The 26,160-nt window shown below is 48.3% G+C and overlaps 1 protein-coding gene across 3 annotated transcripts in view; it reads left to right on the top strand.

The window, feature by feature from the left end:
• The window catches only part of CAMTA1 (calmodulin binding transcription activator 1), a 314,118-nt gene that overhangs the window by 92,554 nt on the left and 195,404 nt on the right, over positions 1-26,160 (top strand). For all 3 annotated transcript variants that reach the window (XM_050909538.1, XM_050909535.1, XM_050909537.1), the window contains exon 4: positions 17,525-17,660. In XM_050909538.1, coding sequence (XP_050765495.1) covers positions 17,525-17,660 — 136 coding nt within the window. The remainder of the gene's footprint in view (positions 1-17,524; positions 17,661-26,160) is intronic.

Here is a 26,160-nt window from a genome sequence, read left to right as displayed (position 1 = left end):
CTCCCTCATTACTTCCCTGCTGTGAACACCAGCTTCTTCCCAAAAGTTTACGTGTGTGTTCAAGGGAAAACGCAGCGGGAAAAGAGACGCTGACATTTTGGTAAGAAGTGGGTCCTGGTGCTCAGCATTACCAGTGTTGGATGCTGGGCGGTCAGCAGGGTGGCTCCCATCTCGTTTGCCACATCTGCATGTCACATCAGCGGCAGAGATTGGGTGAAGCCAAAGGTGGGTGACTTCGCAGGCGCCTGAACCACCTTGGGGTGACTGTAGGAGTGTTCAGCCGGAGCAGTTCATCGGAGCGCTGCCGTTGTGGCTGTTGGGATGGATCCTCAATGAATGTCCTGAACTTTTCAGTCTCTGCTGTGTTTGGAACATAAAACCACGGACCTTTAATGGAAATACTTTACATTCATGAAGGCATGGGAGAAATTCCCGTATTGCACAGGCAACAGCCGTCGGAAGAGACAGAAAACGCCTGGAGTGCATTTGGTAACGCGGGCTCGGGATTCATGCAGTTTATATCCAGGTTTTCTGTGTTCTGGATTGGAAGCATGTGTTGGGTTGTTTGCTGTGTAGTGGTTCAGCCTGGGACAACGTCCCAAGGGTGTGAACGGGGCGGGGGGGATCACAGTGACAATTGTGTCCTTAAACTTGGAGATTCTTCAAGTGCTTAATACTGCTTACCTCAGCCATTAAAAACCCAGCCAAACCAGCTGATAAGCGGGCATGGTCTCGCAGTTGTAATGGTAATGTGCTGAAGCGGGCGTCTGCTAGAGAGGGGGTTCTGCCCTTTTAAAGGACGTTAGTGCACTCTGGTAATGTATACAAAAGATAAAGTAAGTAGGGATTTTTTTTTTCCTTCAGATGATATAGCTTATATGGAAGCTAATGCTTAATCTTAGTTTCTCGCTGATATTAATCATAGTTTGGTCAAGGTTTAGAAAGGGAAAATCTTGCGCAGCGCTAGCACAATTACAGCTTATAACTCAGTTACAATAATTAGATTGAGTCTCTAAGCTTGGCACATTAAGAAAGCAGATTTTCAATACGCTTAGGATTTGACGGTTGCGTCAGATAACAACTTGTGGGAGGCAGGTGAGAGGAAAACTGTGGCATCCGTGGTCGGATTAAAGCCAGCGTGGGAGCCCTGGGAGAGGCTGGGTTTCCTTGCACGGGCGGACGGCGCTGTGCCGGGCGATCCCGTGGGAATCGCGAGGCATCCAGCGGGGAAAGCTTCACGTCCCGGTGGGGTCCTGCTGAGTGGAAAGGGGCTTCAAACGGCTGGCTCAGAGGGGAGCTCGGTGTCGGGCGTGTTTTAAGCCTGTGTTCTCATCTCACGCTTCTCCTTTGATTGCAGACCTGAAATATCATTACGAGAACATCGCCCTTTGATTCGCTAAAATAAATCTTGTTCCCGTTGTAAGCCCAGTGGTCCTAAGTGAACTTAGGGAAGTGCGAAACGTCTGGATCACTCTTTAAGTCGGTAAAGATGACAAATCCCCATAAACCCGTATTTTCCTTTGAGAGCTGCAAACCCAGAGCATTTAGGGCACAACAGGAGCGAATGCGTCTCTCAGACCACGGCGCTGCCCAGCTCCCTCGGGACGGGTGGCCGCTCTCCCTGGGTGGGTGAAGCCGAGCACGGGCTCCTGCTCGCCGTGCCAGCACCGGGACGGCGCGGCTGAAGCTGGCGAGCATCGTCCCATCCGCTCCACCGGCATCCCGTGCTGAGGAAGGGAGGTGTTACGGTCCGAAAGCGCGGCTGCTGTAAAGGGTTTCCTGAACTGCAGGGAAAAAATCTAGTTATCATCATAAAACCTGGAATTAACCAGGTGGAAATGCCATAGAAGGATTTTATACGAACCGCGGGGGACGAGTGCCAATCCCTGGAACGCTTCTGAGTGTACCTGGATTGTCCGTCTCCATCTCCTGGCAGACAGTTATATAGATCATGAAAATATCGGGCACGTGGACTCATCGCTGCTAAGCTAAAATGATAGCAAAATACCTCAGCTGCAAAGACAGCAAAGAACCCTGATCAAGTGAGAAAATGTATGCTTTTTAAGTGAAAATATTCTGGATTTTATCAATTCGGTTTAAGAAAGTATTCATGAGAGGATTGGGTTGGGGGTTTTTTCCCAAGTAAATAGCCAGAATGAAATTGTAATTAATTTTTTTAATTCTTTCTGGAAATCTTGTGTACGTAAACATATGCAAGGCTTTTTTTTTTTTTTTTAAGGGTTTTTTTTTTTAGTGCTTTTTTTAAACACGCAGACAAGGTCATACCTTTCTTAGCAGCATTTCTGGTGCCAGTGCATAGGGAACAGTCACTGCCTGACTCTTCTCGGTCGCCCTGGGCTCAGAAAATAACAGAGGAAACAGCAAAACAGGAGGGTTTTCCTCAAAGGAAACTGGGCATTGACCCTTCGATGCCCGGAACGCTGCGCTGGGTTTGGAGACGGCGAGTGCGACTTTACTGGGGGCGGGTAACACAAGGGTTAACAGAGCAATTCGTGCTAACTTAGATGGTCTCAAACTAGGGCATGATAGAAAAAGGGGTTTCTGTTATCAAAAGTTAGTTTGGGCTAAATTAATCTGAAAATGTGTAATTTCATCTCAACTAAAAATACTGTAATGTAATTAAATTCAAAAGCAGAATGAGCTGAGCGGGTATAAGAAAAGATAAGGATCGGAATAAGACAATAATTGAGTTTGTATTGTAAACACATTCCTATAGGAATTTGGGATTTTTTAAGCTGCTTCATTATAAATTTTAAGTCGAGAGTGCTTAAACAGCTTTGGCCTATTTTGGAGAAGTGGTTGACTACCTTTATATTTGTTTGTGTTCCTTGTTTGCAGGATTTTCTCTATTTGGGTTTAATTCTCTCTTACCGTCTACTAGTTTATTAATAAGTTTGAAGGCGAATGAGGCTTAAAATTGGAAAATGTGTGTTTCCATGTGAAATGGGTTGTTTTGTGGATTCGTGGAAGGTTTTCATCTAATTTTTCTAAAAATTGGATCTTTAATATATAAAGTTGATAAATTAGACTAGTATCATTAAAATACTCGATGTATTGATTCTGAAGTGCATCACACTAAATATTGGAGCGGGTCAGTCATCTTTTTTCTCTGCCCAAGTCATTTGCTCAGTTCTTCAAGCCGGTGGCATAGGAAAGGAGTCAGGGTCAGGTCACATCGTGGCATCCTTCCGTTGCGACGGTCGTGAGCCCCGCGTGAAGGAGAGCTGTTGAGGAGGATGAGCGGCATATTAAGTCATCATTTGAATAAAACTGTGGAGCACTTTCAGCCCAAAAACTGATTATCGGGGCGTTTGAGGACCGCTACGGCTAGCAGTTTGAGATTCATTTTCCTGGTGCTGGCATCCGTATCTTTGCGCAGGGAGTGTTGGATGAGGGATGGAGAAAATCGACGCCGTCTTGCTCTTGACTTGATCCACAAACCAAACAGCGTGGAGAAGGGAGATGCTTCGGAAGCTGCCTTGCGTCTCGTTGTAGCGATAATGGCTAATTTAATGCCTCTTTTGTGATACCGCACAATCTGCTCGGCACTGGTACGTTACGTTATGGCAGTCCTTCGTTTTTTGCAAAGGTTTGCAGGGAAAATGCAAAAATGTTTCCTTTCCATTTGCTAAAAATACTTTACCCTTAATTCTGAAAAATTACTTTGTGGATCTTCATATTTCACAGACCATAACTAGATTACTACCTTTTACTGGAATACTTTGTGTTAATGAAGACCGATTGGGATTACATAATAGATTTCCTCTAAAGAAGGCATTATGTGGTTATTTTTTACTGTCTGGCATTCTAGTTAATTGCCTTGTCATCATTAATTGATGGGACTAAATTGATATAAATAAATAGATTATATTCCTGAGGTTAATTTGAAAGAGAGGAGGGGCTTAAAACAGGTTGCTGCGGGGTGTTTAAGCACGTGCCTCGAATGCAGCGTGCAATTAGTGACCGTCGAAGAGAGCTCGTGCGCCGAAGGTCACGTTCAGGCTCGGTCGGTGTCGCTGCTCATAAATCCGCTTGGAAGATGGATGCAGCCGAGCTCTGCCCTCCTGGGGAGGAGAGGGAGTGCTCGCTTTTCCCGGACGAGGCCAGGGTAGCTTGCATTGCCCCGTCTTCTTGGAACCAGCCTCAACTGTTGGCTCGGTCCTGAGCTTCAGCCCTGCCCACGGCCGACGGTCCTGGCTGAGGACTGAAACCAGCCAGCCCCAGCAGCCCAGCTTATTCGACACTTTGAGCGCCTCCGGTTTCCAGGTTAATCCAGATTTACGTATATAATTACTATTCATCAGCAATCAACTGAGTCCATGGGTAAATCGTCTTTTTTTTAATTAGATTGCAATATTGCATAAAATACTTTTGCCTGGAAGGAGAGAGCCGGTGGTGGTTGATGAGTAGCGCGGTGTCTCCTCTGCCGGCCCTTCCCGTAGCGCTCTGCACGTCGTCTGCCCTGCCTTGCTTTGCTGATGGGGAGATGAATTTCTGCATTTACAGCTTGACACCGCTCCCAGGCTGGAGCTTAAGTGCTGTGCAAACCCCTGCTCTGGAAGAGTATTCCCCGGGGCTCTGCGGGGAGCTTCCTCCCGCTCCCTCGCACGTCCCTTGCGAGCACGCCAAGAAGAAGATGATAAACCCCGGATCCCTCCTGGGCGCCGGGAGGAGGCCGCATGCCAGGACAGGCGGGACGCCGGGGTGGCTGCCTGGGATCGGGGCCGCGAGGACCGAGGCATCGCGTCCCGCTGGCTTGGCGTAACGGAGGAGCCGCATCGTCGCCGCCAGGGAGAGGACACCTCGGTGGCTTCTGCCTCCTCTCTCCCCAACGCCGTCAGGCCAAACGTCTTCGTGCCTTTTTTTTGACGGCCGCCGCCGCGCTGCTTTGTGTGCGGCACGTGCGGGATGCGGCGCTTCTCCGTGGCGTTGCCGTTGCTGGAGGATGCTCGAAAGCCGGCAGTGCCCGGGGTTTGCGCTGCTCCTTCGGGTTTGTTTTCAGGGGTTGCGTTTGCTCGGAAAGCTGGTAGATGCCAATTCGTAGGGCTTCAAAACCATGGGAGAGAGCAAATGGTTCCTTACATGCTTATGCTTAGCGGCTTTCCTGAAGTCCCCACTGCCCTCGCCTGTACGTTGTCCATAGGGATCAGTCCTCACCCTGTGCTGGAGCAAAGTTTGGGAGTTTACTCCCTCCCATCAGAGCATCACTGGCTCTTCCAGCCGGAGCCGCGCCAGCCCCCAGCTCCCCCCGGCTCCTCGGTGAGGCTTGGTGCTGCCGAACATCTGAGGTCTCTCCGGATGCCCGGAGGACACTGAGGTCTGCCATCGCTGTTCTGCCAGCCGTTTCGCTGGCTGCAGCGTTGGAAGTTCATCAACTGTCGAACTGCAATTCCGTTTTGAAGTGGTTCTCAATTAAAACTTATAATTAACGAGTTATTATTCAATTTTCAAATATTTACGGATTTGTTTAGTGTCTCAAGTCGTGCGCCAAGCTCGGCGCTGCTAGCGGAGGGAGAACCAGAAACCTTTTTCCTTCCTCTCGGCACTTTCTGAGCGTGGCACAGAGCTCCTCTCTCCTCCCGTCCCCTCCGAGGCTTTCCCCGTCCCCGGCGAACCCCACGCAGCTCCCGCCAGCCGCTGCGCAGGGGGAGGCAGCGCCCGTCGGAGCCCAAGGAAATGGGCATCGATGGCATCCTGGCAGCTCCCCCCGGAATACAGTATTTTGGACAAAACCGAAGTGCGGCCCCGCTTGGTTGGGGAAAACCTCGTTAGCCTTGAGCCGACGGTTGCAACGAGCAGGGAAGTTGAACGGGAAGTAAATTAACTAAATAAACAGGATTTTTTTCCCGTTGTCTCCCTCCCCCGTAAGAACAGGGCAGCCTTTGCGGGTGCGGGTATCACCGCTGCGCTGAGAAATGACCTTGCTTTAAAGCTGACATCTGCCTTCGGTAGAGCCGTAACCGAAATACTGCCTGCAGAACGAGGCCGTCTCGGAAGAAGTTTTTTAAAAGTTAATTGGAGCCCCAGGTCCTGGCCATAACGACCCGTTTCCACGGAGAGAGCGATCGATAACGCAGAGCGGCTGCTGGCACACAGCGGGTTGGGAGCCCTTCAGGTATATGCGAACATATAGATCGAACGGGGGCTCTCCTCGGTACGCTAACAGATATTGGGATGATTAATCTGAAAACGGTTTAAAGCATTCATGAGTTGTAAGAACTAATTCCCAATAAATCAAACGGCATCCCTGTGGGACTAAGGAAGAGAAATAAATGAGGGCTAAAGAAATTGATAAAGATCCTTGAGCAATAAAGAGACGAACGCCAGTTCTTTTAAAATTATATTTAAATGAACAAAGTTGATTTAACTGTCTTTTTTCATGCCTTGTACTAAGATTTAGGTCTATAGCATGTCATTATATCAAGAAATAATTTGCCAAAAGACTTTTTAGCATTTCGTGTGCGTTCCTCTTAATGACAATTTTAATATTCTAGCTTTGGTCCTATATCGTTATGAGGAGGTGTCAATTGCTCGGCATACTGAGGAGTTCATAAAGATTGTTTCTAATTTCTTTTTCAAATCTGGGATGGAGTTCAGAACCATCAACACGTGCGTTATCACGTTATTCGGTAAAAATGTTGGGAATGCTGTTGTTAGCTGCTTGAACTAAATATACAGCTTTGGGACAGTGCAGTTTCCAGAAGGATATTCCTGCTCAGTGAGCCTCCGGACAAGGTGCTAAACCAAGTTCTGACTTACTACGCTGCTGGAGAGAGAAGAGCTCGCCTGTCTGGTCCTACCAGGAAAGCCGTGCAGGCGAGTTTTAGCTGGCTTCCCGGTCTCGACAAAAAATACCAGGCGCGATCTTACCCGTAAGTCTATTAAAGCGACGCTTCAGGCAAGTTTATATTCTCTTGGTGATCAGCGAGCGTAAGAAGCCGTCCCGTGGCTGAACTTCTGCTTCGGGATTATTTCCCTCACAGATTACGCTGCGAGAAGTGCATCTCCAAAGGTGGCTTTCCACCTGTAGGGCATCGGTGGGGTTTTGCCGTGTGTTTCCTTACTCTCCTCTGCCCCCAAAATAAGAAGGGTTGGGGTTAGCTTTTCTTTTTCCCTTGGTCCAATAACTCTTTCTTGCTGCATTACCCCGAGGAGCGAGGGACAGGGCTGGCTGCTCCCAGGCAGCGCCGAACCGCCTCTGAATTTAGCCGGGGAGCGCTCGGGGCCAAGGGCTCCGTTTGGGCTCCAGACCCCCCCGAAGCTCAGGGAAGTTCCTCCCTGACATCAAGGGGTTTGAACGAGGTTGCTCTGCTGAGGAGCTCATTTGGAAGGCGTAGACCCCTGCTCCCAAATCAATATGGCATATATTTATACCAGTAAAGCACATCAAGCTACCTGGTGCGCCCAAGAGATTTAAAATAACGCGTAACCTATAAACTCCCTGGAAATTCTTTCGACCTCGGTAATGAAACATTTCTTCAGCAGATGTTTATTTTCTTTTTGTAGATGTGTTTGTGGTCTCGAGATACAGATATTTGAGTCGAGAAGCAGATCTGATAAACGGAGGCGTAGGAACAAGGCAGGGTGATCCGGGATGCTTTGTGGCTTTGCCAGTGCGAGGTCTGGCAGCGGAGCCGCCTGACTTTTCCATTTCCTTCCTTTGGGAGGTTTTTAATATGCAATATTTTGGGCCGCTCAAAGTCATAATGGCGCACAGAAATTATTTCCTGCAAAAAAACCCCACTCTGACTCAGAGTTTGGCTGTCGGTACTTTCACAAGCCCACAGTTTCGAACTGTGATGTGCCCTAAGGTGTAAATCGGGGAAGGACGACATCCAGATGATGCTGTGGAGGGAGACACAGCGATGAGGACTCCGGAAACCGAAGCAGGGGTGGGGGGAAGATGGGCATCTCTTGTGTCAAAAGCACTGACGATACAGATTATTTTTTTTTCTCTGATTTTTTTGATTGGCTCTAAAAATAGGAGAATTGTTAATGGTTGAATTAATCAGGCTGAGTAACCGTGGTGCGCAAAGACGCTGGATGAATCTTTCCTGGAGTTCACTCTTTGGCAACAAAACGTGATACCGTTGAGCATAAAAGACAGCAGAGTAAATGTTTACTGAGAAGTCAAATCCTATTATTAGTTGTATTACTATTATTAGTGCTGTTATCACTGTTCCCTATTTTCCAGTTGTGTCAAGAACAAGTACGGAGAGCAAAAACATACAGGCTTTTCCAGCGCATTCGTACAAATACGTCTTAGCCCAGGAAAAGTGGTGCCGGTCGGAGTTGTTGTTAAATGGAGATGCCTGCCCCGTAGCTGCCCCGTCCCCCTCCGTCTCCGCAGCCTGCTGAGGCCTTCGGCGGGGGGCACGGGCAAGGGTCTGCTGTGCCACCGCCCGCGGCCGAAGCCACCGTGCTTTGCACCTGGTTGCGTCGTGCCGCAGAGTCATCGCTGTTGGGAAGACGGTTTAGGACAGACTTTGGTCCTGCCTAAGTTAGTAGAGCCCCAGATGCTACTTGGGTTAATCTCTGTAGCAATGTGCCGTGCGAACAGAAGTGCCTGGAGGATGCGTTTTCGCGGCACTGGCCTCCTGATCGCTCCTTAAATAGCCCCAAGGAACTGCTTTTGGGGTCAGACTTGTCAACGGGTGTCCCAGCGCACACCACAAAAATGCCCGGCACTCTTATAGTGCTTTGTAGCTTGTATTTCAGTCTTCAGAATTTATCCTGAAAGCCAACTTCATACTGGCACGTGCTTGTTCGGTCCTGTTTGTTGGAGCTGTAGGTAATTACTCCCATACTTAATGAATAGCATTACTTTTATTGATGAACGCAGAGGCTACGTGCTGGAAAGAGGAGGTAAGGATTAAGTTTTATGGCCTACTGCTGCTATGAAAAGGAGCATCTAGACACCAATTAATGTCCCCTTGATGGGATTAGCCATTGCGTTAACTACAACTCTGGATAAAATTGCTAAGTCTGTTATTTTAGACTTTAACTTCTTAAATATTGTAGATACAAAATACATTCACTTTCATCTTAAATGCGAGTGGCGTTTAATTCTAGAGACAAAAAAAATCCAGTGTATTTACGTTTTCTTGTGATTTATATCTCTTCGTCCGTGGATAAGAAGGCTTCTTCTGAAGTCTTTGTTTCATCTCTGCACAGCTCGAAGATCAGCTAAATTTCAGACATGTAATCTGGAATTCCTTCCGTTGCCACGCTAATAATCTCAACTTTAAGTGAGGAGCACGGGGACTTTAAAGGCAGTGGCCTCTCCCTGCAAGGTGACACGTTGCTGGGTCCTCAGCAGACACGGTGCAGTCTGAACATCTCTTGTCTTGTGAGGGGCTTTGCTTTTGTTTGTGGTCCCGCTGAGAACGGCTCAACATACGCTGGGATTGCTTTTCTTCCCGGGTGAGCGCGTGTCATTGCCTGAGGGTAAAAGCCAAGCGTTTCTTTGGGAGGGGAAAAAAGGGTTTATAAAACCAATTCACGTGTGATCTGCCAGTGATACAGCTGTGATGGACAAGTTCCCCAAAGTCTGAAAACAGTTGTCCGTGTGACTATTATTTTAAAACTGTCTGTATGGAAGAGAGCTACAGGTACCTGTGACAGCATCCTTCAGATCTGGGACTGGGGTGGCGCGGTGATGCATTGCCCTCTAACAGCGGCGTTACGGCTCTGCCTCGCCTTTGGGTGACCCCCTCCTTAATGCCGACCGGTGAATCTTGGTGACCTCCTAAACCGACACCGAGTGTCTGGGTGTCTGCTTGGCCAAGGACGGGCTCGCTCCGAAACGCGGGGGTGAGACGTCCCCGTCTGTGGCTGCTCGAGATTCCTCTTTTGGTTTTCCATTTGGGCTTTAATCTTCTGATAAGCCGTTGGTACAGCGGAGGGGAAATGTCAAGGTAAATGAAGACTTAGAGAGCAGCGTTTCTCAGGGGAGAAATAACTTCTGTCATCAGATTTTTTTTCTTCTGTAGAAACAAGAAATAAGAGGTGAGGTATTTCTGAAATCTTCATGTCAGTCAGGAGCAATCCCGACCGACAGTCCCCATGCATCCCTCCTTGCCCTGCGAGTGAGAGCTGCAATGCAAGGGCTTCAAAGCTGCACACAGAAAAAAAAAAGAAAACAAAGGAGGAATTAATAGATGGTTACTTGAAATCCGTCACCTGGAATGTTTGATAGCCCCAGATGGAGCAGAGCTCCACAGGATAAAACCGTGCCTGCCCTGGACTGCTGCATGGGGAGGCGTTAGCTTGGATGGGAGGTGCCTGGGAGCTTCTCCCTGTTCCCAAATCCAGCCAGCGCTTCGGCGTGGGTTCTCACTCCCGACGCTGCATGCTCCGTCCCCCTTCGGACAAACGGGCAGGGAGGGGGGATGTCGGCGGCGATGGGTCTCTGCTGCCGGATGAGATCCAGAAGAGACTGACGCTGTCAGGTATGGCCGGGAACCGACCGAACGTGATTTCCAGCGAAGCAAAGCGAGTCAGTGACATAAACTGAATAGATGATGCTTTTAAGCAAATTGTCCGAGTGTCGGATGACGGAATTACAGGCCTGTGTCAATCTTCTCAGATGTCATTATGTACGCTCTGTGTTAGGTTAAAGTGCCCCGTGTTGGCCACACACAGTTTTTCTTGGTGTGTTCAAAGAGGTACGTGATTTCCCATGAGTATCGTATTCTCAGTCCTCTCTCTTTAGTTTAATTAACTTTTGAGAAGAATATTTTGAGGCGTGATTTTTTTCCAATATTTGCAGCGTATTTCTTATGACGATAACCCTTTCCGGAGCCGCCTTCCCCTTCCACCTTGCCCCACGCTTGTATTGCAGCCATCTTCTTGGTGGAGCTGTCACTGCGTGCATGGCGGTCGGTGGAGCCCACCAGTGGGCTTTGACCCGTCTCTCTGCTTCACGAGCTTCCCGCCTTCTCCGCTAAGGCGTGTGATAAGGGAGGGCTGCCTCGACTTTTTTGTAGAATGGGATTCTTCGTTAGAATCGTCTTGCTAGGATTTCGCTTCTGTGGCAGTAATGCGAGACAACACGCAAAAAGAGGACGTGTGCTTTGCGAGTTTGGAGGCTAAAAAGTAGAAATACCTTGCAGTGTGTAATAGCACCGGCTCCTGACACAGTAGTGTCGTGTTGCGTGACATGTCGTGACTCACATGTTGTTTTACCCCAAATCTGGGAGGCTTCTGCAGACGTGCTTAGCAGGAGAACGATCGCACTCCTCTTTTAGGAACTAGCACAAAACCGTTGAAGAAAGCAAGCGGGGTTAGCCATGACTCCTGCTTTAGCGCCTGCTTGGGTTAGCTGGGCCGCAGGTACGAGCGATGTCAGCGTGTTGGAGCACGACGTCATCGGTCGGTCCGGCTGTACTCTGGGGTGCAAACGCGGCGCACTCTGCAAGCTCCTGTGCGGCTTTGGTTTCCAGCAAGACAGCTCCTCGGAGACGGGTGTCCTCGTGCTCGTTGCTGGCTTGTTTTACACCCGTGGGAGGAGTTAGGGTTCTCGGGATGAAGGCAAATTCAAGGACATGGTCCTCTTTGTGTTCACTGGGAAACGAGGGCAGTGATTCAGTGCAATGATTTATTACAAGGCTCTGTCTCTCTTTCCAGGGCTTCCTCCAAGACTCCAGCTTTTCCCAGCCACTTTCTGCATCAGTAGGTTGCTCCTTTGGGAGCGTGGAAGTTAATTTCTCATTATTATCGTGCATAGGTTCAGAAGATGGAAGATAGTCCCCTTTTGCTGTCCCTTGACTCCATGATAACTTCATAGCCAGCGAAAAGAAAGCTAGCAGCTACGCAGGATAAAAAATAGCATCATCAAGACGGTTAGCAGGAGCCATTTCTCAGTGCAGCGTGTGGCAGGGGCGGGAGGGAGGGATGGAGGGGGGCTTCCTCACCTACGCGCTGGGGGCGGCTGCTGCTTATGCACCAGTACGGTACAGAGAGCGTCTGGTGTGTGACACCCTTCTGCTTTATCGCTTTAACTGTCGTCACCCTCCAGCTCCGGGGGACGGCGTGCGCAGGCAGCGCGGGGCCAGGGGCAGCTGCCCGACCGTCGTGTTAGGCTCAGCCCGGAGAGGAGTGCACCAGCTTTGCCGAGGCAGCCTTTCCCCCCGCTGCTGCGACCTGCGGCTCGCCGGCACGGCGCTCGTGTCGCTGCCGTGGTGCAGTTTACAAGCGCGTTCTGGGCTGGTGGCAAGCTCTGCGGCTGCTGATGCCTATGGCTTTGGCAGGGCCCCCGTGAGCAGCTTCACGCCTAATTTTGCGTTCTTATTGTGAAGAGCTGAGCTGCTTTAAATATCCGCCTTGGCAGGGAATTGAAAGAAATGCAAGATGATAAAATAAGAACTTAACTTTAGAGCCATGGACCTTCTCAAGGCAGGGTCCTGGCTGATCTTATTCCGTGGTCCCGGAAAAAGAGTTGCTTTTGGCTTTGCAATATTTGCAATTCCCTTTCGGCAACCCAAGGCAGTAAAACATAGTTTTCATTAAATGATACATCTGACATTTGCCAAATCTTGATGTGACAATTTAGAGGGAACTAGGTGCATTGATCAGCCTTATTAATATTGTGGTAACGTGATTAGGGGAAGAGCATCTCGGTCGTTTAGGCCAAAGGGACTTTAATTTGTGAGCGCGCTGGAGAGGCAGATACGAAGCGTCAGTTGAACAGAATATCCTAATCTTAACTTGTTTTCTGTTTACTCCCTCCTTGTATCTAGTTCGTGTTCACGATAAAATAAGTAGGTTTAGATTCCTAGTATCCAAGTAAGGGACTTTATATAAAAGAAACAAAACCCCTCATAACGGGACTTGGAGCTAGAGGTGGGTACGCGCAGCTGAATTGGGTGCCAAATCCAAAATGACATTTCTGGAAAATCTTCCCTGGAAATCCCCTCTGTTTCCTGCCAGTACAAGCACTCCGTTACCGCCTCTCCCCGTGTTACTGAGAGAAAGCCCGGTTTATCCGGTGGCCTGGACGGCTCCTGAGCTGGAGGTGAGCATCCTCAGGAGCCCCGGCAGGTCCCGAGACTCATCAGCCGCAGGGTATGATTGTTCGCTTTGAAAATAAGTCCAACAATGGAATTTAGCATCTCCTTCCCAGCTGTAGCAGGAACAATTTGGGCAAAAGTAGCTCTTATGCTGTTGTGGCAATTTATGTGAGAGCCGCGGTGGTAAATAACGGGGAGAGGGAGGGAAGCATCTCAAATCTCATCAATACTTAAGACAAAAGGCTTTCTGCTCTGCAATTACTCTTCCTGTCCTTTCCCCTCCTTCCCCCAGGCCACAAGCAAGAAACCGAAATAGAGATCAGGCAGCTTTTAAATGCCACAGGCTCATAAAAGAGAGGAAATTCAGAGTTGTAACTGCTGCCTGCTATTTGGGTCTGTAAGCAAGTAGACCATCCTGCAAGCTCCACACAGTGGGACCAGCAATAATTGCACCGTCTCTGCAAAGAGCCTGGCTGCCCTTGTTTTGGGGCTCAGGCATTCGCTCCTGCGCAGCTTTTGGGGAGCCGGACAAGCGACGTGCCCGGCTGCTGGCGCCGAGGGCAGGTCCCCGCCGTCGCGCCCGGGCTCACGGGGATTTTGGGGGCTGTTTTGCGAATTTGAGGATGGGCTGCGCGTCTCTGCTCACGGAGCGGCGGCAGCGGTGGCTGTCGCGGAGGTTCGCTTGTTGGTGTTGCCAGCCTAAATTGAATACCGGGGTTTACTGTACCCGAGCAAGGCGGGCAAAGTGCTTGCCTCCTCTGCTGCTGGGGGGGTCACGTTTCAGGATCGCTTTGTTCGCCTGTTCCCGGTCACTTTCCTTTGGTTTGCCGCCTTTTTTTGTAAGAGCAACAAACCCTTTCTTATCTCATTGCAAACAAATTTATTCTGAGCGGAGGGGGAAATGCTGTTGACCTTTCCGCGTTATCCTGGGGAATCAGCTGGAGTGAGTAAGTGGAGTATAGCCTGGTGTTCGATGCAGAGCAAATACAGGTGAGGCGACCTGCTGCGAGACCGTGCTGCCATTTCACGGCCGCAGGTCTGGCTTTGGTCATACGCCATGCAAAACGTGCAAAACTGGGCTGTGGCCGCCCGGGGGCCGGGGGGGTCGGGGGGCACACGGCGGCCAGGCTCTGCGGGGGTCCGCTGACCCCGCCAGCAGCCCCAGCACCTCACGCTGCAAGCACAAACAAGGCTGCTCGGTGGGTCTACATCACGCTGCCTTGCTTGCTTTCAGCTGCACCGTCATATTAAAATACTATTTTATTGTTTTCCGTTTAGTCCTGCGTTAATGAAAAGAGCACTGTGTAGCTGCAAAGTAGCAGCTAATCAAATCGAGTAAATTCCCGTTAACGTTCCAGTACTTGCTGTTATTGCCGTGGTTCCAGGTGGAGTTCAGTACAGAGGAAGACGATTGCTTTCCGTGCCTGCTGACGCGCAGGCGAGCGACCTTGCCTTGGCTGCAGGCTTCCGAAACGCGCGCCCGCAGGAGCCGGTAGGGAATTGCAGTCCCAGGGTGGCCCGTGCTCAGGCGTGCGGTCTCGTCCCCCTCTTCTGCAAAGGTACGAACGAAACGCCCGGATTCGGGTCGAGCAGCAAAGCCTCCAGAGGAGACCTGGGCTGGAGTCGCGCCCGTCGTGCGTCCTGGGAGTCCCTGTCAGACCTCATCGGCTGAGTCTTCCCGCAACCATCAGTTTGCCGCTCTTGGCTGTGTTTGTGTGCCAGAGAGATAAGCACGGGAGATCTTCCCTCTCTATTCTTTCTTACAGCAAGTGAAATATAATAGCAATGTATATCAGGTTAAAATTGCCTCTCATTTTATGAAGATATCTTTAAAAACCAGTCGCTTTCTATGAGCCTTAAAGCAACTCGATACACCCTTATCAAAATCGACAGCTGCTCCAGAGATCCTTAAGAGATTTTGTTGCGTCGTGCTTTATTTTGTATCAATCTCGTTAACTGTTTTCCAGTGACCTGTTACCGTGTTCTTTTTTCATCGCAGAAATGAGCCGACAAAAACCTGATTCCGGCCTTGCAGAACAGCAGCAGGGTTGCAGAGCTCAGCTCCGCGGTCCCTTCACCCGCGCGCCCTTGTGGCACTGAACGCGGGAAAAGCAGTATTTTGCTCGCATCAAAAAACTTTCAGGTCCTTCGAGCGTATGTTTTCCCGAAAGCCGCGTGTGCGAGTGCCGAGGCACTAGGCAGGAGATAAGTTCCCCCGCCGTCTTTTCATTACTCGCCCTAAACGCGCAGGTAACTCGTTGTAAGCCATAGGGCACGTCTCTGTGATGGCGACAAGGGGAAAGCTTTGATGTTTTGAGAAGGGTTTGAGCTCACATGTGCAGCAACTGGAGGTTTATAGAATAAGCACCGAAGCAAGGCGTGTAATATCTCCGCTGAATTAATCCCAGACCGTCTACGATGCTGTCAAGTAGACGCCGTGGTTGCGCTGACAGCCAGGTGTAGTTTGGGGGAGCGGAGCTTGGGTTTCTGGTCACAGGGAACAAATATTTGCGTGTATGTGGGGAAAAAAAATAAAATCTGTAATTTCCGTTTCAGTAAAAAAATGTGCTAGTAATCGCTTACATCAAAGATCATTTCGGTCTTGTAAATGTACGTGGAAGTAGAAAGTCTGTTTCCATAACAAAAGAGACTTTGTGCAGTTTCCCGTCCGCATGCATTAAATTTGTGGTGTGCGCGTGCGTTCTGGAGGGCAAATGCTGAGTGTGAATCAGGCAGGGCATCCTTTCGTGTGTGCCCAAAGACGCGTACTTAGGCACAGAGACGAGGGAAAAGGATGGGGTTTTGGTAGCAGATCCCGCGATTGCTGATGGTGTTTGTTTTGACGGAGGAAGGGCGTCGTATTAGTTGAGCTAGGTAATTTCAGCTGGCCGATGGTGGTGGAAAACCATCATGAGCTTGTTTTCCTCAGTAGTAAGGTGCCTTGATGCACTTAATGGAGCATCGGGATGAGTTACTCTATAATTAACAGCTTTTACATCAACGTTACTGCCCTATTATTATGTGATAAACATGGGTGAAGGCGGTTCTCTTCAAATGGAGTATTTTGTTAGAGAAAAATGAGGAGAGGGTACCTGCAGAAGCTTGTTCTTGTGCTTATTGCATGCCGTCGTGCTGTTTGAAACATAGAAGCGGGAGGGAAGAAGGATGCTTTTCCAGCTGGGCCAGGCACTGAGTTTTGCACCTTCGGCATGGCTCTGAAGTCACAAGCCACTGTTGCGTGAACACAAACCGCTGAATTTGGCTTATTTATTTAGAGAGCTTCCTTGCGTCGGCTGGGCGTGAAAACGCTCGGTGATTTTTTTAGCAGTTCCAGGTATCGCTCCGCTCCGTCTGAAAACGCCTGGCTGCTAACCTCCAGAAAGTGGAGGGGCGCGAGGAGCGATGTGAAGCGTGGGCTGGGTGGGGAGGGGGGGGCTCACTCTCTCCTGAAAGGCTTCTTTCTGTTCGTTCGGTTTGTTTAGACAAGTTCGGGTGCTTTACTTTATCAGAAGGCTCCAGCCGAAGCTTTCCTGTGAAAGTTGTTTATTGCTGCCGCTGCTGCTAATGCCGTTGTTTTTCTTTCTGTTCTTGGTGTCCTAAAGCCAAATTACTGTGACTAATGCACCACTGTAAATGTCTGCAGCATCTGCAGCGCTGCTGCCTGCGTGGGACGCATGCTGTCTTTGCAGCGTTGCGGGGGGGGGACTTTTCTCTTTTTGAGTGTTACGGCAGAAATGCCCCTTTTGTACACGGGCTTAGCAGATGGCCAAACATTTCTGTGAAATGCTGTCATACACAAAAAGATGTTGACTCCGGTCTGTTGGGCGAGCGTCAGCGTGCCTTTGTTGATATTCTAAAGCATCAGCGTGGTTTCAAATGTTTTCACGCGTCTTTGAAGTCAAGGAGGTGCTCAAAAGAGAGCAAGTTACTCCATGTCTAACACCGACCTAAGCAGGAACGGCGAAACCAATGTATAAGCTAATGCTTTTCTCCTTCCGTTCTTTTTTGCTTGTTTATTGCCTTTTTAAGCCAACATCCATATTCTGGTGCTGCATTAGAGGTGGTTGTTATCTAATCCTGCTGATGCGTTAAAAAGAGAGAGATTGTCTGTAATAAAATAATACCAATCCTGTTTTTCCTTAACCTTTCTTTCCTTCTGATTTTCAGCATGTAACTGAGCCCAATCATAATATATCCTGCAAAAACGCTGGCTGCTTTATGATAAGCTTTCCTTTTTTTTTTTTTTTTTTTTTAATACCTCTCACTGGCACACTTGCTTCATTAGGTACAAGATTCTCAAGTAAAATTTTGCAGATTGTAAAACGTCGGTTAGTCCAGTTAACAGCAACAAAAGGTGAAAATTTATATTATGCCAAGTACAAAACAGTTCTTTTCTGTAGAGACCTTCACTGGTCTGTAGTGCATTGCTTCATAAACTCTCTTAGGGTGGGGTTTTTTTCTTTATGTAATCCAAAACTGTTTCTTGTTTTCAGACCGCAGAATGGTTCTATGATCCTGTACAATAGGAAGAAGGTGAAATACAGGAAAGATGGATATTGCTGGAAGAAAAGGAAAGATGGGAAAACCACCCGAGAGGATCACATGAAACTGAAAGTCCAAGGAGTGGAGGTAGGAGAACGGAGGGGTTTGGGCGATAGCTGGGCTGGGAAGCAACAGCTCCCCAAAATATGTTCAGCGTGAAGTTGTCCACACGTTCAGAAAAATATTTGTATTTGCTGAATTGCAGCTTCCCCCCCCGCCCCCCAAAAATATACGCGTGTTCTTTATTACTCCCTTGAGCAAAATTGGAATATAGCTTCACCGTCTGATTGTGTTACTGCTCGCTGGTTGTCGTGAGGTGGTACAGCCGCAGCGGTGAAGAGAGACACTGAAGTGTCTTCACGCCGAGCATCTTCTGGTAGCACCCGTGCTTTTTGTGACGGGTACTTCACAAGGGCGACCAAACCGCTCAGGGTGGGTTGCTAAGCATTTTTTTTTTACCGTGTAAGCTTTGTACATGTATGATTTGATTCTCACAAGACGCCAGCTAGTTTTTGGTAGCAATTGCCAGAATTTTCCCTGTGCTTACTGAGCGTTGGTCTCACAGTATGCAGAAGTAGAATTTCTGTTGAATTCAGACCAGAATCGGACTCTGCTTCAAGGCGTGTTTGGAAGGAGACCGTTGCTCTGCTGCTGATGGTATTTAGCCATTCAGAGAAATTCAGATGGATGATTTCACCTGACACAGTATTTCTGGAATAAGCCTGTTTGTTCTAAAACATGTCGTTGTTTGACACAACTGTTCTTTCTTAAACTCTGTGTGAGGAAAGAGCTGTTTGATCGCACTGATCACTTCTCATGTTAAAGGTCTGCACCGATGTGGATAAGAAGTACGTTTATTTAACAACTTCTTTTGTATTTTATTAAACGGGAATTACATTTTCTGATAGTAGAAGTCCAACCGCAGAGCTTTGCCTAGCTTAGTTCCTAGGACAACAGGGCTGTGTTCCCTGCGTTTGATGCCGAACTTCAGGCCAAAACGGTAAAAGGGCGTTATAACGTGTAACTGTAGCATTTAGCTGCGTCATCAAGAAAGACTCTGATTCCGGCAGATGAATAGCGAAGCCGTAAGGGTATATCTTTGTATAAGCTGTATTGATTTCTGCAGTTAATAGACTGCATGCCTCACTACGGATAGGAAGCTGCGCCCAGTTACATGGGCATACACAGCACGGTTTGGAATATTTGGTGGTGTTGAGTGACCGGCAAAGCTTAACCCGTTACCTCGAGGCATTGTCCGATGGCTTTCAGGCTGGACTTTGGGCTAAGCCGAGCTTTCCAACCGCAGCCCCCCCAGGCCCGTCTTGGCAGATGTTTTGCACGGCATGAAGCTTCCTCGCGTCCGGGTGATGAGAACCCTGCGCTCCCCAGCGTGGCTCCGGGAGTTGTGCTGGGGGTTTTTTGACACCGCGCCGTGTTCCCGAATTCAGCGCGGGGGACGCGAAGCGGCCGAGCGCCTGGAATACATCTCGTGCTCCAGCTTCCTTGTGGGTGATTTGTCATTCTTACATTCTGTCTGCTTTAATGAGGTTTTTGGTTTTAAAATAGTATTAAATGGATTGCATTATATTACACCAGAGAGGCATAACTTTGTTCCATAATTTTTACATCCAATAACCATGTTTTATTATGACAAGCCCCCCTCCCCCCCCAAAGTCAGCATAATAGAAATTGTGCCTTGTTTTTGTTTCGGGTTTGCAGAGCGTGATTTAATTAACTTCTGTGAACTTTAACAACGCAGAATACCAAAACCCGCGCTGCAAAACTTACCTGTAGGAGGGTGGTGGTGACCATCGGCTGCCACACATACACATGATTAAACAAATACTTTCTGACGTGTTTTTTCAAAGATGGAGCCATCAAGCCCTAGAGTGCCTGACTGCGTGAATGTGCCTGGCGATCGTGTTTAACTCAAATAGCCCTGCACTGAACCCAATAATTTCTATTTTATTGAAGTACGTCTTCTGGAAAGTAACAGCTCTGAAATTGGATGTATCAGGAGCTGGAGGACGCGCAGCTTTCGGGGTTTCTTCCCGTGGCCGAGCGCATTTGCCACTTAAGAAAATAAGCGTCAAAGTACTTGCTTTGTGATTTGGATGTGCCGGGGTTCGGCCATTCATTCCTACGTCTTTCTCCAGCTTAAGAGCCCTTTAGTACCTGGTAGTTTATCTCCAAGAAGGTACTTACGCCCTCTCATCCAGTCGTCCCTCAATCTCCTCGCTGCAAAGCCCAGCAGACGCAGCTCTGAGCCTCCTGGCTTTGGCAGACGCGGGATGCGGCCCCTTTTACAGTTGATAGGTCTTGCAGCAGGTAGAGCGATAACCGAGCACAGACCTGAGCCAACGCTGTGAACAATTAATGGCAAGTTTTGCTGGGGCTCAAAACCGGAGGAACGCAACTTCTACGTAAGTCTATGTGTGAAGTGGCACTAAGGGTTACCAAAATCCAGCCTGATCATCTCGGTGTTGATGTATGCAAAGACAGAAGAAAAGAAACCGACAGGAACAGGCAAATAGAGCTTCGGGTCTGAAATTTAACTCCCGCCTAAGTCTGGGTCTAGACGAGTTGGGTCCGCTGTAGGAACACCTCTTGCACGGCGTGTGCCTGAAGGCATGTCTGGGGTGTCCGAAGGTGGGAGGAAAAGCCGCAGCACTCTGCTGCGCCGTCCCCTCGCTGCCCTGCCCAAATGCCCCCTTGCTGCCCCGTCTCGCTGCCAGGGCGGCATCGGAGTGATGGCTGCCAGTCTCCGCTCCAAGCAATGCAGAAAAAGTTCGTTTTCTTGACCTCTAAGTGTTGCTTGGGCAGAATTATGTATTTTTAACCTTCTTAAGGAATTGCTCGATCAGTACACTGTGCTACTTCATGGACAGCGTTACGGGTCTATGTTTCTGATACCATCCTACTAGGAAGCGATGTTCTTTACTTGGACACATAGGCAACAGATTTAAAATAATAAAAAAGGCTTTTTTCAAAGTTGGAGTGATACTGTAGTTAACCACATTAGGGTTTAACAGGGCATGAAATAACTGTCTGCCTTGTGGCACCGCCAGATCATCTCAGCGGCTCTTGCAGCCAGAAGATAAATAGGTATCATCATCGCACTGATGGAAAAATACTTGCAAAGCCGACAGCCAAGAGCATCGATAGCGTCCAAACAGAGCTGTGGAAACTGCAGCTAATAGGCAAGAAGGAGAAACACGTTGGCCCGTGAAACTACTGACCAGCCAATTCTGAAAAGGGATTTGCATTAGTAGACTTAATAATTAATTACTTCCCGGGTGTCATCAATGTGACGGCTCCTGCATCTTTCCACGTTTTGGGTAAGGAGAAAAATGCATTTTGAAACAAAAGGTTTACGCCAGATACTTGGGGATGTCGGTGTCTATCAGTACTGTACAGAAGGATTTGGTGAGCATGGACAATGCAGCTAAAGCAAATTTAGGACATAAATAAGGAATAAACTAGTTTAAATGGGAATAGACTAACTTAAATAAATAAGGAATAAGAGGAATAAACTAGTTAACCAAGCGGATGTTAAATGATAACTGCCTGAAATCCTCAAGCTGTTGTCTTGGTTAGCATCACTGCGCATGAGGGTTTTGGGTATTACCTGGTTAATCCGATGCACAATCCTGTTAGAAAATGCTGGATACACCAGAAAGGAGGAGTTAATTTGGCCTTTCCCTTAATATACCTCTTTGTGCAATTCTTTGTGGAATCCATTAAAAATCTCCAGTCCGTGATCCTTTTTAGAATTCTAATTAATTAGGATCCCTGGTGATGTGTTCCTAATCAATTCACATAATTAAAAATTTTAACTAATAAATAATAGTAAGAGGAGTGTTGAAATAGTTTTAACATCATTCCGGACTGGTGCTGCTCCGACTTTACAGTCGGTTGGCTCAGCCGATGCGTTTGCCTTTTCTTGTGCGCGAACCTTTCCAGGCGCCCGTACGTGGCGCATTCGCGTGAATTCATAGTAAACTGCTGCTAAAATTAAAACGAGGTCATATTTTTATAGTAAATTTCCCTCTTGTCCTCTGTGTTTTGGAAGGTCGGCGCCGATTCTCTTGCTCTTTGTCCTGCATTGAGGGTATTTTGGTCTCTGCAAACCCCAGTGCCTGAAGAGAAGTTAGAGAAAAGGGTTCTCTCGGACTCGGGGCAAAGCCGTGCCCTGCGGAGTCCCTCTCTGAGCTCGAGCAACGCTGCCCGTGATGTGGCTTTGCCAAACGACTGGCGGGAGCCTGATGCTCTACAAAAACCCAGTGGCTTTAGCAGCAGCAGCAGCAGCAGCGCATCCGTCGGTGGGGATGCTCCCGTTCCTGTGCCGGGGTGGCAAAGGGAGCGGCGCTGCCGGCTGAGCGGTGACCGCCGCCGCCAGCAGCCCCGGCTCGTCAGGGGAGGGTCGGTCGTCAGCCTTGATTTAGTCTGCCACCACTAATTTCGGATCAGAGAGATCAGAGGACAAGATGAATGCGCCAGAGCTCATATATTTGAAATATCTTGTTCTCTCATACACAGATGTATGTTATCTCAGTACAATATCTTTATGAATTCCTTAAAAAAGAAGAAAAAAAACAAGTGAAACTTGATTTAAGTCTTATTAAGAGAGCAACTCCCTTGTGGAGATGGAGATGCAGAGTATCAATTTCGTATGCAGGACTTCTATTTAATTAATATCGTAACAGTCCCTCAACACTATTACAGATTAGTCCACGAGGACAGGAATGGCAATTTTAGATTATTCAATTACTGCATAAACCCTGGGACGTCACCGTCAAAACTTTGCAGAAGGTTTCTTTAGCGTTTGGGTCTGAAGACGCAGCGTACCTACACTCGGTATCGCGCCGGCTGTACAACCCGGGTGATAATAGCGTCATTTACCCTCACGGCTTGCGAGCTGGGAATACGTGCGAAGAACGAGACGACTTCTCCTTTTCGTAAATGACCAAATGGGCTTTTCTGTATTATGTAAAATAACCCATCGCGGAATATCAAACTGCAAAATGTTTTTACATCTCTCAATTCCCTGCTATTGTCGGTGAAATTTACTTGTAAGTTATTACTGGAGGGTGAAAGCAACTTGTGAGATCGCGCGCTCAAGCAGCACTAAGCTGGAGAACTATTCCTAGGACAGTCTGATCCAATTCGCTTTAATTTACATGGGCTTTGCTCGCCCTCAGAGGTGAGCTGTGTAGTTTGCAAACTAATTAGGATTGCATTGTTCGGTCGGGCTGCTTAATGCATTCCAGAGAAATACCGCGGAATGGCTTTGGAGGAGAAATGAGAGTTTAATGTGAAAGGCTTTCTGAAAATATGACACACACGTGTGCATACATTAACGCAACCAAGCACAGCCCTGAAAGCAAAGGAGAAAAACTGCTCAGGGAGGAGTGACAGTTTTTATACAAATCTGTTCTCCATCATCCCTGCTAACCGTGTTTTCCTTGCATCTCTCCTGATGCTTGACTTCTGCCATTTCTGCCCAGCCTCTCCCTTCATCTCCCCTAACTCACGAGGGGGCGCGGAGTCCAGCAGCATCTCCCCACCTTTGCCGTGGCGTGTACATCTCCACGGTGGGCACAAGGGGCAGATGCTCGTAGGGGACTGTGGAAGCTGTGGACTCCTCGTGAGCCGTGGTGGGATTTTAGTCTGTTACCTATTCTAGGTGGTGCTTACGGCATCCAGAACGTGGGGTTGTGCTGGCATCTTAATGATTCATGCGTCTGTGGCAGTCCTGGGGAAATCAGAGAGTTGGTTTACCGTTTCTGAAGGGGAATATGGATTATCATTAAATCCAGAATGGGTCTCCTGAGAGTCTCTTCTGAAGGGAACATACATATCAATAATGCATTTTCTATATCAGGATCCTAATGTATTCGCTTGCAGTAACATAAATTCACAGCAAATGGTCGTGGGTTTTGGCATCTTTTCCTAACGCCCTATGCGCGTCGAGGAGATTTTATTCTTCAACAGCCCTGTAACGTACCTAATCCTTTAATTGTCGTAGCTTATTGTACGGTGTCTAACTTCAGCAATACAAGCTTTCTTAATGTCTGGGTGCCTCAGAATGAAGATCCAGCTGAGATCAGGGCCACTGGCTTGTGTATGAGGTTGGAGGAGATGCTCTGCCCAGGTCAGGCGCAGTCGCGATCGCATCCGCTTGGAGCCTTGCCTCGGCAAGAAAATGGACGCACTGGCTGGTGTTTCAGCAGGCGGGTGCATGCAGGAGTTGTTTATTCAGAGACATGCAGTAAAATATTTGGCTTTATTTCCTGCGTGGGCTAACTCATACCAAGCCACCAGTGCATTGCTGTGCAATGCTCCGGGAAAATTCATCTTTGGGAGAGAACTTTTGGAGTTGAAATACTCCAAACTCGCCGCTCGCAAAGCAGGTGAGCGGCGTCGCTACTTCTGGGCAGCGCAGCGTGAGGGGAAAATAGGTAACGGGTAGCATGAAATGTCAGCAGATGAAGGCAGCTGTCCTCGGGATGCTTTTGGTCCGACAGAATTAACTTGTGCATGGGGCTCACGGGACGAAGATGGCTCTTCCTGGCAGAGATCAGGGACCGCTGGCTCGGCGTGGTCCTGCGGGCGATACCGGCGTGGTCGGGGGAAAGAAAGAGGCTCCACGTTATTTGTCGTTACCCTGGCACACGCAAAACTGTCCTAATCACAGCTCTTGCAAAGCAACTTGAGCCCAGGCTTGATTTTAAGTACTGTGCGCTGATGTTTCTATTTGGTCAAAAGTCCGAAGGACTTTCTCCATGTAGCAGGAGGTAAATGGGCGTGAGTGCAGCCGCAGGTTGCTTTTACTCCCGTGCTTTTCCCTGTTCTTAAAGGAAGTACCTGCGTAAGGGCCATGCTGGGTTGGATGCCTCCCCGCTGGGGAATCCCTGTCCCCTATCTGGTTCCTTAATGCGTGCCACACGGTGAGCTCCGGAGAAGGGGTTTGCTGTAACAGGTGAGCGAATATTTGTGGGGAAATTATTAAATCTTGAGACGATGTAATACAGCTTTTATGCTGCATTTTCTTCACTCTCAGCCTGGCAGCCTCAGTCCAGAATAACTAAATACCGTCTACCAGATGAAAGCGTTTCACTTCTGGATGGTCGCTTCGTCTATAAAGTTGGGTTACTGGGAGGCTTCCAGATGGAGACACTTGGTAAACGGGGGGAGCCTTAGCCTGAAAGAAATGAAAATAAATTCACAAAGAAATAAAGAGTCTGTTTCTTATTCCTGCTTTTGCGAATAGTCTTTCCAGTGACATATTGGGAATGGACTGAATTATAGCAAAAGCAGGAACGGAGGAGAGCTGCGGGGTAGGAAGAGCAAACGTTACATTTACTTTAACTGATATAACGCCAAGCAACTGTTTCTACACTCCATTAGTTCACACGTCATTTTGGACATGAACCAGAATGGAAAACGTTTTTGGTTTTGGTTTTGTATGATGAAGGGAGAGAAGGTGGAATAAAAGGATTGAATTGCTTTCTCAAGCTTTTCCCCCTTGTATTCGATGCCTTCCACCGTTAGTTTTGTGTGATTTCAGTGGGGTGAGGGATCCGTACCCTTCCTAATCCGCTTTTAACAAAAGACAACTTTTAAAACTTCACAGACTGAACTTTCTTTTTTGAAAACAATTTGCTTCATGGCAACAGCTGAGGGTTTTGCATAAACGTTATGAAGCAAAGCTAAGAGCAAGAGCTTTTGGGATTGCGGCTCAGCTTGAGCATGTTCTTGTTGAATTTCAGTGAAAGATAAATGGTGTGGTGGGTTCAGCGCTTGCAAACGTTGAAGCAGCGAAGGTACCTGTAGGGCAGGCTTGGCTTCTTTGCCTTAGTTCTCCTTGTGGTTTGAATGCTGTTAGAGAAGCGTTAAGCCTTGTGTGGAGTTAATGCTTGTATACCGGCTAGTATATTTTGAACACAGTGGAAGAAATAATCTGTGGGCTTTTCAATATAGTTTAGCAAGCAAAAATCTTTGTGGCAGTAAATTAAAAAAAAAAGTGATCTTTTGACTTCACAAGTCGTCTTAAAATACATTGGAGAAGCACAGCAAAGGCATTTAGAACAGTTACGTGGCTTGTGAGGTTTCTGACATAAGATGCCAAACGGCTGCACCCGGTTACAGTGCATGGTATCACTTTCTCTGGTAACCGAAGGTCAGTGAAGGTAGCAGAAAGGCTGAGAAGTGGGGGCTGAATGATAGACGGTGTGGATGCGGTGTAGTACCGGGCGAGGAGCCTTCAAAGCCAGCCAGAAACGAGGGGGGGGGTCGGTGTTCTTCTCGGGTCAGGGCCCCTTTCTGGGTGACGGGCAGGTGGCCCGGAGGCAAGTTCTGCCCAAGTCAAGGGCAACCGTCCCTTCGGCGCGAGGCAACAGGTTTGCAGTAGCGGTTCAGGTAATTGCTTTGTAATTGACTGCATCACCCTTTTTTCCCCCCTGTTTAATAAATAGCGTGAATAAAGCTGAGCCACATGTGGTAGGATTGTAATTCAAATCCCATTCACTAAAGTCTGAACATTTTTCATTTAGCATGTAAAGGCAGTTTCGATGTAAATTATTCC

Source organism: Gymnogyps californianus, chromosome 21, assembly GCF_018139145.2.
Source record: "Gymnogyps californianus isolate 813 chromosome 21, ASM1813914v2, whole genome shotgun sequence".
In the NCBI taxonomy this organism is placed as follows: Eukaryota; Metazoa; Chordata; class Aves; order Accipitriformes; family Cathartidae; genus Gymnogyps; species Gymnogyps californianus.
Note: the sequence above shows the minus strand (reverse complement) of the source record. Positions and strands in the feature narration are given on the sequence as shown.